Genomic DNA, 16,670 nt, shown 5'->3' with positions numbered 1-16,670 from the left:
TGACATAGCCCACAAGGCAACCGGCAAATAACCCCAGTGAGCTGTTAAGGTTCTATGACCTGGGCATGTAGCTCAGCTGGGTCCTTACTACAACCATAATATAACCCACAATGACCCTCCTTGCACTTGCCCATTGAAACCCATCAGCACTCTGCCCATTTATTTTAGACATATTACAGCTTAGTTCAGTTTGAACCCACAGAGTCCATCAGCTTCACATGCAGAGCATGCATGGTTATGTTGGAGCTGCATATGTAAACCACTGAGTGGTAGCCTCACTTCTAGGTTCACATAGTTTTCAGCAGGTTGCTTTTTAATTAAAAGCACTGCAAACTCATTCAGAGTACACAGAAAACCTTAAGGTTATCTTTTATGAATCTGTGAGTTGGTTCCTATCAACTATGCTCCCTGCAGAATTAAATAAGCTTTCTTACAATGTAATTGGCCTACATGTAAGATACGTACAGGATTCTTTTCAAATAACTATTGCATCTTAACCATTCTTATTATAAAATGTTCCGATTACTGAATGCATAGCTCTGCCTATTATTCCTAGCAGTGAAACGTATTCTTATCATATTCATTAGCACTACACCGAATGAAGGAGGCTCACCTCTTCTGTTGACAAATCTCAGAAAAACGCAAGTCATGAACAGCGCTCAAAGGCTGATAGGAAGGACTGATATGAAGGTACTTGTTTTAAGTAAAAGTTATTTGAGTGTATTAGAAAAGCACACAATTTTGTGAATATTCATGCTCTAGCTCCCATGTAAATACTTATACTAAAAATACTGCTACTACTACTACTACTACTACTACTGCTGCTACTGCTGGTACTACTACTACTACTACTACTACTACTACTACTACTACTACTATTAATAATAATAATAATAATAATAATAATACTTTTTTTGTTTTGTTTTGGTGAATTGGTAATGTCAATATTTGGTGATAAGTTAAATTCCTCATATTTATATATAGGCTGAGGAACATTAACTATCCAAATGGTACAGTCTGCGCATGAGTTCAAATATATCAAGTCTCATTCAACGGCACATTTCCAAAACCACGCTGAAAATCAAGAGGCGATGTCCGACAGAATGCATTGATGGTGTTAGGAAAAAGCGAACGTGATCCTGTTTGGTGTCGACACGTTTAAATCTTCGTATTTCTAAGTAGGTCTGAGAGTCACGCGTATTTAGTTGGTACGGTTGTTTCCGAGAGGGTTGTGCGCAAAGCAGAGAGCGCGAAGAGGCTCCTTCGTGTGAGTCTCTGCCATACGTTCAGCTCGCTTGTCAGTGCTATGGGTGCTTTGTAAGAGAACTAACGGATGCACTTGGGGATATATGTTTGGATTTCGGCTCATTTTCCGTTGCAAATGCAAAAGGAAATATGCCGCAAAGCTTGGCCTTACTCCTTATCAGTTTGATTGGGTTGTGTTCATGTACAGGTTTCCCAAGTAATATCAACATAGGTGAGTTGATTCGTGCGTCTTTGCGTCTTCATCTTCGCCGTGGTTTATTTTAACAGCAGAGTGCTAATAAAGTTTTTGAATTGCTTAGCATTAATTCAAGTCTAAGTAACATTCTTTAGTCAGCTTGCATTAAAGGTTTGCATTACGTTATTGCTAAATGAGCACATTTTGTCTCAACAGGGGGTTTGTTCCCAACCGATTCTCACGAATATGAGGTTTTTCGATTCGCGCTCTCTCAGCACCAAGAAGTCCCTAAACTGGTACCGCAAGTAGACATGGTTGATACCGGGAGCAGTTTTGCCATGACATACGCATGTAAGTTCTCTTCGTGTGACATATTTCACTGAATAAAGAAGCGGGAACGTAATTCTGTCTGTCACCTGTTAGATGTTGATAGATGTACAAGCGACGGAGGCGCCAAAGAGCTCGCCTTTTATTATTACATTTATTAGACTGTAATTTGAGATGAAGCATTTTCGCCATGCTCTGTAAAACGGGGTGACTTTAGGATAGACTAGCGTGAAACAAGTATAGATGAGCAAGGACAGCCTTTTAAGACAAGTGAAAAAGAGAAGGTACGGCCTGCGAAACGTACTGTATGACGAAAGCTCTTTTCGCACAAAGTTGTGCAGTGAAGATAATAGTCTCGTCATGCCAGTTCACCCCTTGAGGGGTTGCGATATATGTGAACTGCATTTTCCTAAACAAGAACAGACTGATTGTTCTTCTTTTTTTGCCACGGTTTATATTCCGGTTGTGACTGTACCAAATGTATTTTTAATGTATTGTTATCCATTAAACGTTGATTGTGATTACATATTTAGCTGGAATAACCACAGCAGAATTTGAAAATTATGATATCTTTTAATCTTTAAGAACAATTATCTATCAGAATAAACAAACCTGATGTTCCTACGAACACTGACATTACCCGCACCAGTATTTAATTTTAGAAGATGACAACATGATTTACATTACCTGACAAATACTTTAACATCAAAACATATTGTGATTATTAAGAGTGAAGGTGAGAGATGTGTTCTGCATGTCACTGATATTAGCTCTTGACAGCCAGGTCGATGACAGGATCCTCACCGAGACCTGGCTTAGTCTCTCTCAGACTGTGCCGCTTGTTTGAAGTTTATGATTCGTGGATATAATATAACTGGAATCACTAACAAAAACATGTTCTTCTTCTTGTCTGTGTAAAAGATGCAGTTGAATCAGACAATTTGCGTTGTATGTCAGGTTGAGATACAGACTGTGTACAGTGTGCAGCGCCCGTTGTGGTAAGGCTCCCCTTCATCCAAGAAGATTTGATTTTGATGCTGTCTTTAGGGGTACTGTCAGGGGGTCCAGTGTGGATGGGGAACCTCCACAAAGTGTGGCAGGCTGCTTTTGTATGGTGTATGGTTTAGAATTGCACATATGCAAATTGGGAATATACGCTTCACATCAATCTCGGATATAGGCATCACTGCAGAACAGTCACGGTGCTTCCGAGTGCCCTGCAGGCAGTGGAGTTGTTCATGCTTTTTTAATTGCATGCAAGTGGTGCGCTAAGATATTCAGTGTGATACCTGCTGGTGTATTGGAAACGTAACGTAATTGGCCTTTTGGTCTGTGTAGATACTGGTGACTGATCCTGAGGGTGACTGGCTTCGGTGTGAACGTAGAGACTGTTGGGAAGGGCTTCAGAGCAGAGTAATGAGTAGGCACTGCATCTTTATGTCTGAAGTGAAAAGCAATTATGTGGCACTAATTACATTATTGGGCTGTAATAAAACATCGATTATGATCAATGCATTCTAAAGGCTCAGTCCATTTTGTGAAGCTATGTAGCCAATAAAAATATTTGTGAGGTTGTTAAAATGCCTTCCCATGTATTGTGGTCACTGCTGAAAGACACTACTAAATATAAGAGATTTTTATACAAGCCAAGCTAATGTTTAGTATAAAGCTCATTTTGCTAGGTTTTGTTTTGAATTGAAATGTAAAATTGGCTTCCTGAATGTAATGATAATAATATCAATACTAATTGATAATATTTGTTGTATATAAGATAACAGGTGAAATATCATCATATGTTGAATCATTGCTGTATAAATTGACATGACATCCTATTGTGCCAAAGCCAGAGGTTTAAATCCTATTACCTACAATACCAGAGAGTGTTTTCACTGGGCTGTGTCTAGCCTTGCTCTGCTGAATATGATGAAATAGGTGAGAGTAGCATGCTTTTAAGGCCTGCAGAATAGCATTCTGTGCTTCATAATAAGGTCCCTATCTTATTTACTCTGTTTTATATGCTCTGTCAAGTCACATAACATCAGCACAAGTAAGCCTGAGAGGACTGAGTGCTATCAGAAAGACAGTGGAAAGCATAAAATCATTTTGGAAGCCTAATCAGAGAAAGGTTTGTCAATTTCCCTGAACACATTAATGATATTAACAAATATTAACATCATTAACATAATATTTACCTGTTTGTTCTGGTAAGAAACAAGTACATATACTTAATAAATGTTTCTTGCTTGTAAAGCTGAATAGGTGAATGCGTTTTATTCTTATTGGTTTTGTGCTTTGTTCATTGTGCTTAATAGGGTTGGGCTGATAGACGATCCATCTATGATGGCTGATAGACATCACGATGTTTATCCAGCATCGTGATGAACCCAACCACCCCCCACCAACCCACCACTCCCCACACACACACACACACACACACAAAACAGATCCCCACCCTGCCACCCCTCCACAACGATAGCGGTGTACATGCCTGACAGCTATAGTTCGTAACACTGCTTTAAAGTAGAAAACTAGCTATATTTATTACTTATTACTTACCCTGAGATCAACCTGAGCTGAATAACTGATGAATATGTATTTAATGGAGTGTTGAGTACTTCTAATGAAAACCATATATCAGCCATTTCATTTATTGTATTCAATTATTGTAGTTTAATTTTGGTTTTTATATAGCCTTTTACATTAAAATGCTTAAATATGCTTTATTTAGAATTACTTTTATTCATGTAAGCATTAAAAATATATATATGTTTTTATTTTGTATTATGTGCAATACAATACTCTGGCACTGAAAACAAATTCATGGCAGTGGAGTTAAAAGGTTTTTTCCACATGAGCATACATTTATATTTAAAAGTACTACCTAAAAAGTGGAATAAAGGCTTTACTGACCACTTTATATTAAGTAGAAAAAAAGTACAATACCTTTATAAGTGACAAACCCCACCCCATGATGTCATCATCTGTCGCGATATTTCCCTCTACACGTCGTCATATGCCAGTTAGATAGACATCGCCTAACCGTAGTGCGTAGATGCTTTGAAGCCATAGTCTTAACTGAACACAGTGATCAAACTCTACAAATTAGTATACTAAAGTACAATAATGAGAGCAAAAAATTGGAAGTAGTTGCTGTTACATTTATGGATTCTTTTATAAGTTCGAAGAGTTCCTGAAAATGTCCTGAAACACCTGCACCTGCAGAGCTGCAGTAATACAGATGCCTGTTTAACTTATTAAATTCATGCTCATTTTACTCAGTATGTGTGTGTGATTTACTCATCAGCTATTGTCCTTGCTGAAATCAGTTCCTCAGAAAAAGATTAACTATTAAATTGACATGCAGAATGCAAATGAAGTCTATTAGTCACAATACCCTGTAGTGAAGATGCACATTATCATAATCTGTCATTGAAGATGATTAAAACACAAGCGATGTGCTGCCCACTGCCTAAATTTATGTTACGCTGAAATGTGCATATTAAGAAGGGTTCTGTCCACGGTCATACAGATTAACACATTACCAGGTCAAGACTGCTACTATACACAGACCAAAGCAATAGCATAAGCAGCTGTGAGCAGACCTGGGTTTCCTTTGTGTACTTTTCCTTATACACCTAGCACATAATGTTTTTTTTTAGAGGCATTTATTTATTAGAAACACTGTGTGTATGTAGTTAGGGACTGAGACTATAGTCCATCTGTTGACATGCACAAGTTAGCCATCCTCCAACTGATTGCAAGTTTCAGGACCATGTTGGCTGGATATTTATAATGTGGCACTCTCAACCTAAAAATTACACTGATGTTAAGCAACACTGCTGTGCTTGACACACTCATAACAGTACAACACCCACTGCTATGGCATAACCATGTCATTTTGGCTGCAGTTTAGAATGGACTGCTACACAAATAGTATCTGGTCAGCAGTGATCCTGTCAGAAACTGACCAGTGAGAAGGTTAGAAACTGGCTGTAAAATGGTGCATGCCAACATCTGGGCTGCAGTCTGTAATTATACATAGAAAATTCACCTATAAACCAGATGTTGCTAATACGATGCAGCTGTTCGTAATGTATGTATAGTGTATATATATATATTCACTACAAGAACCAAAAATTGTTAAACATTATTGTTATCATCTTATGGATCAGTGTAAAGTTTTTCCCGTAAGCGTGCGCGCATTGTCAAAAACACTTCGATATGTGGCTCAGGGTGGCTGCAGGAATGTGAGGGGGACGGATTACGCTATCGTACACCTGGCGCGATGCAGGTTTCCTCTGACAGGAGGCTAAGGCGGCTTGTCTGAGTGACCATGTCTCTGTGGAGCACCACTTATCACCTGGCACAGCCAACGCCACTTAATCTATTATTCATCACATCACAGCTCAGGCGATTACTTCGCAAACTTCAGAACACACTGCTTCACTCTTGCTCTTGTGCTGCTTCACTCCTCCTGCCTGCCTGGGCAGAATAGAAGGGTAGTGTGGTTGTTAAAAATCCATTTATGCAAGGATGGGATTGGCCATGTGTAAGTAAGGTGAGCTCTCTCCTGAGAGTGGAACTGGGAGCAGTGATTAGAATTACCATATTAAGGAGAAGTAGATAATTGGACACTGCAGTATATGGTAGTAAGACATCGTCATTATGCTAAAGAAGTGCTAACCCCCCTGTTGGTGATCCCAGTATAGGGACAGGAACAGAAGAAAGGGACCCAGAGATGACAGGATATTGTTCCACTCAGAGATATTTGTTTATTTCTGTGTTCAGTATTGGTGGTTATTGCTGTAGTTAGTGGTGGGAAGCCAGTGATGCTTGATTTCAGCATGCAGAAAATCTTCAGCAAAAAGTACAGGGAACAAGAATGAATCTGGATGCAGTTTGTTCTTTGTTTGTTCTTTCTATTGATCTTTTTTTGTTGTTGCAGGAATGTTGTTTTTACACGGATAACAGAAAATAAATGTGCAGTAAAGCCTTGCTTGTTCTAATTGCTGGTATTTATAACGTCAGCTTTCATGCTAAATGCTGTTATTTAAAAATGGCATGTAGTTGGTCTATTGTGGTCATTGTGTTCTCCTGGATGGTCACGCTGACCGAGATGCAGAGCATTTGTTGACATTGATTAGAGCTGGCCGTAATAACACACAGTTACTATGTCACTGTGTGCTCCAGTCATGCGTGAGTTGTAACACACTACACTTAACATTTCCTCGTGACATTTTAAAGGGAAGGAACTCATTCCTTTGACTTTGGTAATTCTTCTTTCACCTCATATCTTAGTGCCCCAGAGACCAATGCAAGAAGAGGGCTTGACCTTACATTCTTACTTTGAAGGGGTACACCATGTATGGCCAAACACAGTAGAACAGAATAACTGTTGAGAAATAGTTGTTAATAATTTAAATACAATTACAAATACATTGAAGAAAATGTGAGCTTTCTGACTCCTAAGGACATTCCAAGTGAGCAGAGCTACTAACAATCTGACAATGCTGTTTTATTCATTCGAGATTAGCTAATCTATCTTTTCTAAATTACCCTGTCAAAAAAATTCCATCGTCATCGTTATAATTCTGGCAGACAGACTTACATTGTATATGTGATTTAGATTCTCCTTTCAGACATATGTGATGGATATCTGGGTGTGCAGAGGTGGGCACCTGCTGTGCTGTAAGGCTCCACACCAGCCAGCTCACACACTCGTCTGATCGGGCGTCCTGGGGCCCTCATCCCTCCACGTATCACCCTGACAGACAGCCAGGGCAAATGTCCGCGGCATGTCAATCAGGCACACTCCAAAGGGGCCCATTGAGTCGGCCTACATCAGGGCCAGGCTCCGAACAAGCAGCCCTTTGTGGGGCCTTCGTGCGGATAACCCAGCTACTCTAAGCAAGTACTAAGGAGGTGTTACCTGCATGTCTGCCGCAAAGGTGAAGCCAGCACATGATGAAAGACTTCAGGGAGAAAATGACATGTCCTGATGTAAAGGGCATCCAGCTCTCTGTCTTTAGCTACAGGTTATTATTTTATATATTGCTACTTATGGATCAGATGTGGAGCCTTTAGCGAGAACTTCCAACCCTTCCAGATTAAAGAAAAAAGCCCCGTCAGATAGTGCGGCCTGCCTTTGGCTCTTGCAGTACAGGTCGGCTCAAGGCATCTCACTGTTGATTGTGTGTGACAAGGATCTCACTAGTCTGATGTGGTTGGCCACTGGGAATATGAACCTGTCCTGGGGTGGTGATGGAGGCAGCTGGGGATGGAGACTTTGAAGATCAAGCATGTTAATCTCGTGATGTGCAACTGAAAGGGCCGGCAGGCTTCTGTCCTTTACTGATAGCACAGGATGAATGAGATGACACAGCTCGCAGCAAGCTGGCTTAGCACCCTTATCAAACACATCGATGCTAATGTTGACTTGGATGCAGTTGACCAAGCTAGTATACACTTCATATGTAAGGTGATACAATTAACTAAGATAACAATTAAATAAGATAGCATTTACAGACATTAATATTAGCTAGCAGCATGGCCCACTTATCTGACATAAACCTTGATCCAAGTGATAAGAAATTCCATAATAATAAAGACTGTATGAAATGTGTGTGTGTGTGTGTGTGTGTGTGTGTGTGTGTGTGTGTGTGTGTGTGTGTGTGTGTATATATATATATATATATATATATATAAAAGTCTGAAAAAGATTCTAGGAAAGTAACTGTAGATAAGTAACTAGTACTGTAGTAAGCGATGTGGACATATTAAAAGTTGTAGTAAAGTACACAGAGTACACTGTGCACTTTGCTTGCACACCTGATGAAAAACCTCTGTCTGAAACATTCTGTACTTTACTACAATTTTTTGTGGTGTTTTTTTTTTTTTACTTGAGGCGCAGAGCTAAATTTCAGGCTGTGTGTTAAGCATTCAATACTGAGTCATGTGGAGTGTTTTCAAAGGGCAGACCTCCAATTTACAATCTCTGTGTTTGTGAAATGATTATGGTGCTGGACCAGCTCGACCTTACAAATGTGAGAAAAGGTTTGTAAACCCAAATTATCTTCATTTAAATCAGATTAATTAAAAAAGGCTTTTTAACCAACATTTTACATGACAGTGTTTTATCTATAACAAATGTTTTATATATAAATAATTAAAAAATACAATATCCAAGGTCATTTATGTAAAAGAAATATGTGAACCTTTAGGATAATGACCCCTCAAAAAGAGAGTCAGGCATGCGTTTGATCTGCCCTGTCAGAAAAAAGCAAATTTTTGTTATCCATTCTTTACAACAGAAAGCAGAAAGGGCCCCTTAGCAGATGTTTCAGGGGGCTTTAGAAGAAACATTTCTGAAGCTCATAAGACTGGAAAAGGTTCCATCAGGACTTTGAGTGGGTTTCCATTATTTCACAGGAAGTTTCACAAACGGAAAAAATTCTGCATCGTTACTAGTCCGCTAAAAAGACGGATAGCCAAAGAGGTCAGCGCCAGTGCAGAACAGCGAATTCTCCAGTCACAAAGAATCCTGGGGCAGCAACTAAGGTTCTTAAGGCATTTCTTGTGCTTGATAAAGTCTGCGTTCACAGGTCCAGCACAAGTTGGCTAAAGACCCATTGGCTGTTCTGCAGCGCTCTTGCAACAGAGTTCTGTGGGCAGTTCAGACAAAGGTTTAGCTTCTTTGTAAATGTACCAATTGTTAACACCACAGCCTCATGCCTATGAAGCGTGGTGGATGGAAAGTAATTGCAGGCTGTGTTGTTGCCTCGGGGCCTGAATGGCTTGTAATCATTATGGAACCAATGAATTCCAAGTATCAGGAAATTTTACGGCCGAATGTCCCCGTGTCTGTGATCTAATATTCAGAAGGGGTTTGGCCATGCGACAAACATGCTGTGGACTGGTTTGAAACAAGACCTCCCAAAATTCTACATGAACAGTAGCAATGTTATTTAATGGAATGGGACACTGTGCGAACTGATGAGAAGCTGCAGTAAGTCTTTGAAGTTATTGCCAAAAAGTTGTTGCATTTTTCATCAAAGATCTTTTTGATCATTTAAACCATTTGTTCATAAATTGAATGAAAACATGATATTTGTTCATTAAATGTATGGCAATATTAATTGTCATGTGTGTGTGGCATTCATTAAATAATAACATTTATTTTTATTAAATATTTATTATAAATTTATTGTGATTTATATAAAGGTCAGTTCGTATTTCAGGCCACCACTAATGCAGAAATTGTGATAGTTTCAAAGTGTTCACTAATCTTTTCTCACGACAGTATAGCAACTGAAAAAAAACACCCTCAGCGCCTCCCCACTGCTTATAATAATATGAAACCTGCGCCTGTGGGATGACTCCTTTTGGAAGATAAAGGAACGGCACCCTGGCCATAAGCCGAACGCAGTATGAACGGCCAACATGCCCGCTGCTTTGTGGTCCTTTCTGGAACCACATCCATGCGGCTCTGCTTTTCCCTGTAACTAAAGGCAGGGAGAACAGAGACACAGAACGATATGGTCGCTCTCCTCAAATCTCTGCAGAGGAGGCCGGCCATCAGAGGATCGCTCACCTCTGGACCCATCTGTCGCAAACATGGCAGCATTTGCTACATCGCCTCAGGCTGGAAAGCTGATTTTTTTTTTTGTCCTGTCCGACTCTGCCACACGCTCAACCCTGTGTGCACAGCCTCAGAGTCACAGAAGAATCGCACCCTGCCAGTCTGCCCAAGCAATTCTGCCTTGGACTCCGTTAAATGTTATGGTGTATGCTTTCTTTTTATCTGACATTGAAAAGGGAAAGACAAGATACAAAAATGTGCTCAATGCATAATACGTGCTCATGGACATGCAACGTTATCTTTTCAAATAACGTTTGAATGATCAAGCTAGCAGCCATGTGTAACCGACCACTGCTGTAGATCTCCTGCAACAATGAGGCCAATTGAAGTAATGGAAGAACATTTGTTTATCTGCACTGTCAGTGCAGCAGTTGGGAGAACACTGCTGATTTGTATGGGCAATGATGTATGAATGAAGCCAAGGGTGGTGGGTGGCGCGTGAAATAGTAGAAGCTCACTACTAGTGCAGTTATTCCCAGAGGAGAGTGGGCTGATCCTATTTGATTGGGAAGTTTGCTTGTACCAAGGTTAGATTCTGCATTTGTGTGTGTCACTGTAGCAGCATTGCCCTGAATCGTGTCCTCGGAGGAGGATTTTCGATGCTGGACTCGGTGGGTCAAGTGTAATAACTCGGTTTGTGGGAGTGAAGGAGCTTCACTTAAATGAAACATTTTTAGGCTATTTGATTCACTTGTTAATGACAAATATGACACTCTTTTGGCTCATTGTTGATTTAATGAGACCAGTAATACAACAATGTACTGTTATATTGGAGATATATATTGTAAATGTTCTTAGTTATTTTCCATGCATTAGCATTGAGCCTGCAGGTAAAGGTGAATGTTCCAAATGTTGTTGCAAATGAATGTTGTGACAGAGTTGTCCTGACTGATGGGGCAATGTCTGGAAATTCTTAGACTAGGACTAGAACAGAATGCCATGGAAATTACTGTCTGGCAAGCCTTGTTTGCAGGAGCTGTTACATGATTCATCAGAGCAGAACGACTGAGGACAGCTGAGTTTTTATCTGAAACATCCATGCTCATCCGTAAAGTGCCTTATCATTTCCTTGGAAAGCAAAGCTAAAATTAAATGATGTTCAGTGCACCTCTTTGATCTTCCGTCGATAGCTCATTTCTTTCAGCTCCTCTGCACATGTGCAATGATGTATGAACTTGAGCAGTCCTCAAGGCCTACACTTCTAACCCTCTGTTGCCGCTTTTCCACCAGTTTGCTCCCAGTTCTCCAAAGGAGTCTACGCCATCATCGGCCTGTACGACAAGAAGACCATGAACATGCTGATGTCCTTCTGCGGGGCTCTGCACGTCTGCTTTGTCACACCCAGCTTCCCCATCGACACCAACAACCAGTTTGTGATCCAGCTGCGGCCTGAGCTACAGGATGCTCTCATTGCCCTCGTGGACCACTACAAGTGGACCAAGTTTGTCTACATGTACAGCTCCGAATCAGGTAGGGAGCTCCCTGAAAAACAAAAAAAACTAGGCCAGTGACTAGGAGAACTGTAAATCTGCACTGCATGACACTGCATGTTTCTATGAAGACAAGAATGATGCACAGCCCTATGACTGCCTCAGGAAATATAACCAATCCCAAGGTAGAGTCAGAGTTTCTGTGCTGGTTTCTCTGTTGCACCATTATAAGGCCACTGCCGATCAAGGACAAATAGTTTTATGAGGTTTTCAGGTTTGCAGTATGGAAAGGTGGATCGTGTACGATGTAGCTAATATAATAATTTATAACAAGCCATTCTAGAGCTTACAGTAAGAACCGTAATGTAGAAATATGAGGAAGAGCTTGATGTTGTAGAGTGCTGTTGGGCTAGCTTCTGAGAGTGATGTGCTCTTACTGTAGTCTGACATTTCTAGTGTTTAGTGTGCAGTAATATTAGTCATGGCTCCTTGGTAATCATGATATTCCAGTGGAAGCATTGCTAATTGTGTTTAGCCAGGCAGTTTGTGGAGGAGGAGTGCCTTACTTAAGTTTCCATAACTTCAATTACACATCCATTATGTACTTATAATCATAGGTTGCACAACTATACCTAAAAGTATGAAGAAGATGTAAAGTATTAGGTAATTATTATGTAAAAAATATAATTTGGTTTAAAGGGAGACCCTATGTGTAAAATGAGAAGCTCAAAAAAGGTGTCTAGTGAAAAAAGTGTTGGGTGGCACCTTTGAAATAAACGTGTCATCTGTAGTTTTGTGTTAAGCGGTTTCATTTGAGAGCTTTATTTCGTTCACCCATATTGTGAACAGTTTGCAGTCTAATACAGCTTTAGAGGGGCATTGGGATTCAAGACTCGCTGAAAAGGTGCTACATTCCTTGGATCTCCTTTGTGAGATTTCTTGATTCTGTTCACGACATACCTGCAGCAGTGACTGGCAAACCCGAGAAGAGAAGGCCAGATGAAGGGAGGGAGGTAGAGAAGCACAAGAGGCATTGTGTAAAACCTACTTCCCTCGTCTGCATACAAAACCATGACCACAGTGATCCAGGCATTAGCTGAGGTGTGCGTCTAGCTCATGCTTGCGTCTAGCTCATGATCGTTGCACTGATCAAGGTGAGAGACTGTTCTGTGACACTCCAGTCGAAACACCTCTGGAACCTCCCACTGCTCTCCTGTTGCCTGGATACAAAGATACAGCAGTGCTCTGGCTCAGGGCTATTTTGAACCTTTTAAATAACTCTTCTGTTTGTGCATGCGATGTGTATGTGTGTGTGTGTGTGCATGTCTGTGTGTGTGTACGTGTTGGGGGAACTGGGCGGAGGTTGGAGGTTTGAGGGGTGTTGAGGCTTGGTCAGGCAGGTTTAACATAAAGAAATTCTGTTCAAGCATGTTATCCAAATCTTACCAAAGGTGGAGTGAAACTGCGACTTACAATTACTATGTCATGACTGTACTTATTTTCAGGACTATTGTGTCCCACGTGGATTAACATGCCTCTACATTTGTCAGTCTTAACACCTCAGTGAACAGAATTCTTTTTATGTTGTTACTGCTGTTAGCCTCATTCTAAGCTTCACAGAGCCTTGGGGAAGCAGTAAGGATAGGTTTTTTTAATTCTTAAATGATTGCATCCTGACTACTCCCCACCAAGACTCTCCACACCATATTTATCCATGTGCGCAACTTCTTTATTACACTGATGGCATGGGGGAATGACCTTCCTATGTAGTCTGGAGGTGATTAAATGAGCACAACTTGCTGATGTTTACAAAATTAAACTAACAATTTGGACAGCTCTAATATGTCTGTTGTCTCCTCAAAGATCCAGTTGGGCAAACTGCCTCTAAATACACAGCCAGCTTTAATGATGGTAGTGAAAACTGGCCTCCAAGCGAGATGGATAGAAATTAGTGTTTGGCACATGATTTGGTAAATGCCCGAGTTTGAGCAGTGGGGAGATTCAACACCTTCTCCCCATCCAGCCCTTTAGCGTGGCTTCCTCCATTTCCTCTCTTATCGTCTGCAGTAGCGTAACATGACACAAAAACACCAGACAGATAGGACGTGGCGTCCGTCTCCCTCTCGCGCTGGTACACTCGCGCTAGTGCACTCGCGTTGACCCACCTTATCTGCAGGTTAGTGCTGCTCGCAGGGCGATAACGATACTTTGCTCGCTGGTGTGAGACAATTTCACAGCTGCTGAGACCTGCTGGAATGTGTCCGCACACACTGGTGGCTGGAGAGTTCAGAGCAGAGGCGTGGCCAAAGCTGGGGAGGCTTTCCAATATGTAGTCAAACACTACTTTTGTTACTGGCAGCAACCAAGGATGTCAGCTCTTTGTTGCCTAAACAAAGCATCCAGTATAATCACGAGATATCTGCTTAATCAGTTACTACACTGGAGATGAGAAATTGAGAGAGCACAGAAAAAGCAGGGAATCCCAACCCACCCTTGATATTCCAACAGGCCTACAGAGGTAGAAAGTTGCTACTGTGGATTACTGAACATATGCAGTTGAAATTCGATTTGAATGATAATTTTGTTGTGTGAGTGTAATTGCAAAATGTATTGCCGAAGTAGTCTCAGTTGCACATATGTATAGGCTTTGTACATTTGGATACAAAGTTTGATTACTGTTTCACCATATTGTCTTTACTTTCTCAATGTAGTTTTTATATAGCAATTCCAACCATGTCTAAATATACCTCTACATTTTTAGTAAATGATATGCATTGTTAATGTATTATTGTAATGAAATGCAGGAGACCGATATAGGACACTGCTTAGCCTTTCAAAGGTGTATACTGTGTGAAAGCACAAAACTGTTTGTCTGCCTCTGCTTTACTCAGATATGAGCTCACGGCCTCTACAACAGGATGTGAACAGAAACAAGCAACCATGCCTCTACCTGTGTCTTCCTCGCATTTAGCTTCAACTCAAGAAGCCGAGTCTCAGAATTACAGCTGTAGTGTTCATCATCTACCTTTACCCCTCATGATAGTAAACACTGTCTGAACCCCATGATCAGCAACACGCCATCGATATAAACTCGCATATCAGTTTAGTCTGTTAAGTAGGAAACTTATGTCTTTTTCATGAATTGTGCTTGGTGGCAGTTAATCACAGGTGCCAGACAGGTTGCACTTATGTCTCAGGCCAAACTAGCACTGCCTTGTTTTTCAGTAGCTGCAAAGCTAGTGCCCAGGGAGTGGCATCTGATCTGTGGGCTTGTTTGTATTACTCGGTCTTGGGCTTCTCAGAAGGCAGTGCTTGCAAACGGGTCTGTAGACACTCCCATGGCTATTATTGATCTTCTGTCTACTTTAAAGGTGCAATGAACTCTGCCTCAGGCAGAACTTAAGACTCTGTATTTTCTTTGAAGTGGAAACTCCGCTAAGTTTATCGTTCCCTTTATTTTGACGAGGTGGTTTATCATTGCACAGCGATCGTGATGATTTATCTGCTTAAAATGCATAGCTTTTGATCTTCGCCTTTCAAGATAGAGTCTGTCAGCAAGCTCACCTGATTCACTTAGAACCCTGCCTGAATTTCCTTTTTAAAGGCCAGAAATGTAGTCAGTGAGTGCTGACAAATTGCTTAAAGAATGTTTAGCCCAGCACTATAGATGACAAGCTGGAGATCACCCAATTGAACGTAGTTTACAGCAGTGCAGTTCGATATTTATAAACGAGTCACTTACTTGCTCAAAAAAGATACTGTGGGTTTTAAAAGAAACATTTTCTATTTAGCCACTTCAAAAATATCCTTTGAAAGCTTGACATTTTCCAAAAGATATCTCCCTCTGTGTAACCTAACACTTAGAATATTGTCTTGAGCTGTTAATTCACTTCAGAGGTCTTGATTGTTTATAATCATCCATTTGAAATAATCAGCTGAGTTAGTTACAGAAAACAGGCCACTAGAAGGAAATGGAGTCATTTTAAGTGACTCGAATGCATTTACATGTAGTCAAAGTCGTGCGCCAAGTGTGAAGCCTTCACCTGAAAATCAAATCCAGCTGAGACAAAAATAGAACAGGGGGTCTTTAATAAATCTAATTATATCATTCTGTTTGCTGTGTAGAAGACAAGCTGTCATGATGGGGAAATAACTTCTATTTGAATAACAGTCAGTGGTTCATTCACTCATTAGTTCTCTCTCATGGAGCAAGCTATCAGCTGCTTAACATGAGCAGGCCAAGAACAAGTCGTTCATTTAGTATCTTGGCGGTGTCCCTAGCTGATTTAAGTGAAGCTCGTTTTTCTGTTGCACCTGTGCCACGGTGTGAGACAAACTGCAGCATTCCCAAGTCACAATCAAGCTCACAGCATGATGTCTGAGATGTACAAATGTTCATACGGTATATTTTGTGGAAGACAGCAGAACATTGCCAGCTATGGTTTCATCTCTATGGTTTATTTTGCCAAGTTTGTGTCTTACTAGAACATGTTTGTACATTAGTTCACTAATTATAAAATGTAAAGCTCTGTTTGTTACCTACTGTCTTCTGTATACTGTGTACTATTTACTATGAACCCCTGTGTGACCAAAGACAAATTCCTCATATGTGCAAATGCACTTGGGCAATAAAACCTGATTATGATTCTGATTCTGATACAAAGATTAATTGTGCAAAAGCGGTTGCTCAAGGGGTACTGAAAGGGGTACTGCAGTAGCACTCTGTGGAGAGCAGTTGGGAGGAAAGATGGTGGTAGCTGAGAAAGAGAGAGAGAGAGAGAGAGAAAGAGAGAGAAACAACTTTCACACTCTTTACTGGCTTGGCTTGCTGTGA

At 40.6% G+C, this 16,670-nt stretch overlaps 1 protein-coding gene across 4 annotated transcripts in view; it reads left to right on the top strand.

Moving 5' to 3' along the window:
• The first annotated feature begins 1,068 nt into the window (after positions 1–1,068).
• Positions 1,069–16,670, top strand: part of gria1b (glutamate receptor, ionotropic, AMPA 1b) — a 41,862-nt gene continuing 26,260 nt past the window's right edge. For all 4 annotated transcript variants that reach the window (XM_035527269.1, XM_035527268.1, XM_027000127.2 and 1 more), the window contains exons 1-3: positions 1,069–1,477; positions 1,658–1,792; positions 11,637–11,876. In XM_035527269.1, the coding sequence (XP_035383162.1) occupies positions 1,396–1,477; positions 1,658–1,792; positions 11,637–11,876 (457 nt within the window). In that variant the 5' untranslated portion in view covers positions 1,069–1,395. The remainder of the gene's footprint in view (positions 1,478–1,657; positions 1,793–11,636; positions 11,877–16,670) is intronic.

The sequence above is a fragment of the Electrophorus electricus genome, chromosome 6 (assembly GCF_013358815.1).
Source record: "Electrophorus electricus isolate fEleEle1 chromosome 6, fEleEle1.pri, whole genome shotgun sequence".
NCBI classification, from domain to species: domain Eukaryota; kingdom Metazoa; phylum Chordata; class Actinopteri; order Gymnotiformes; family Gymnotidae; genus Electrophorus; species Electrophorus electricus.
The sequence above is the reverse complement of the archived record's forward strand: the minus strand, read 5'-3'. Positions and strand labels throughout refer to the sequence as shown.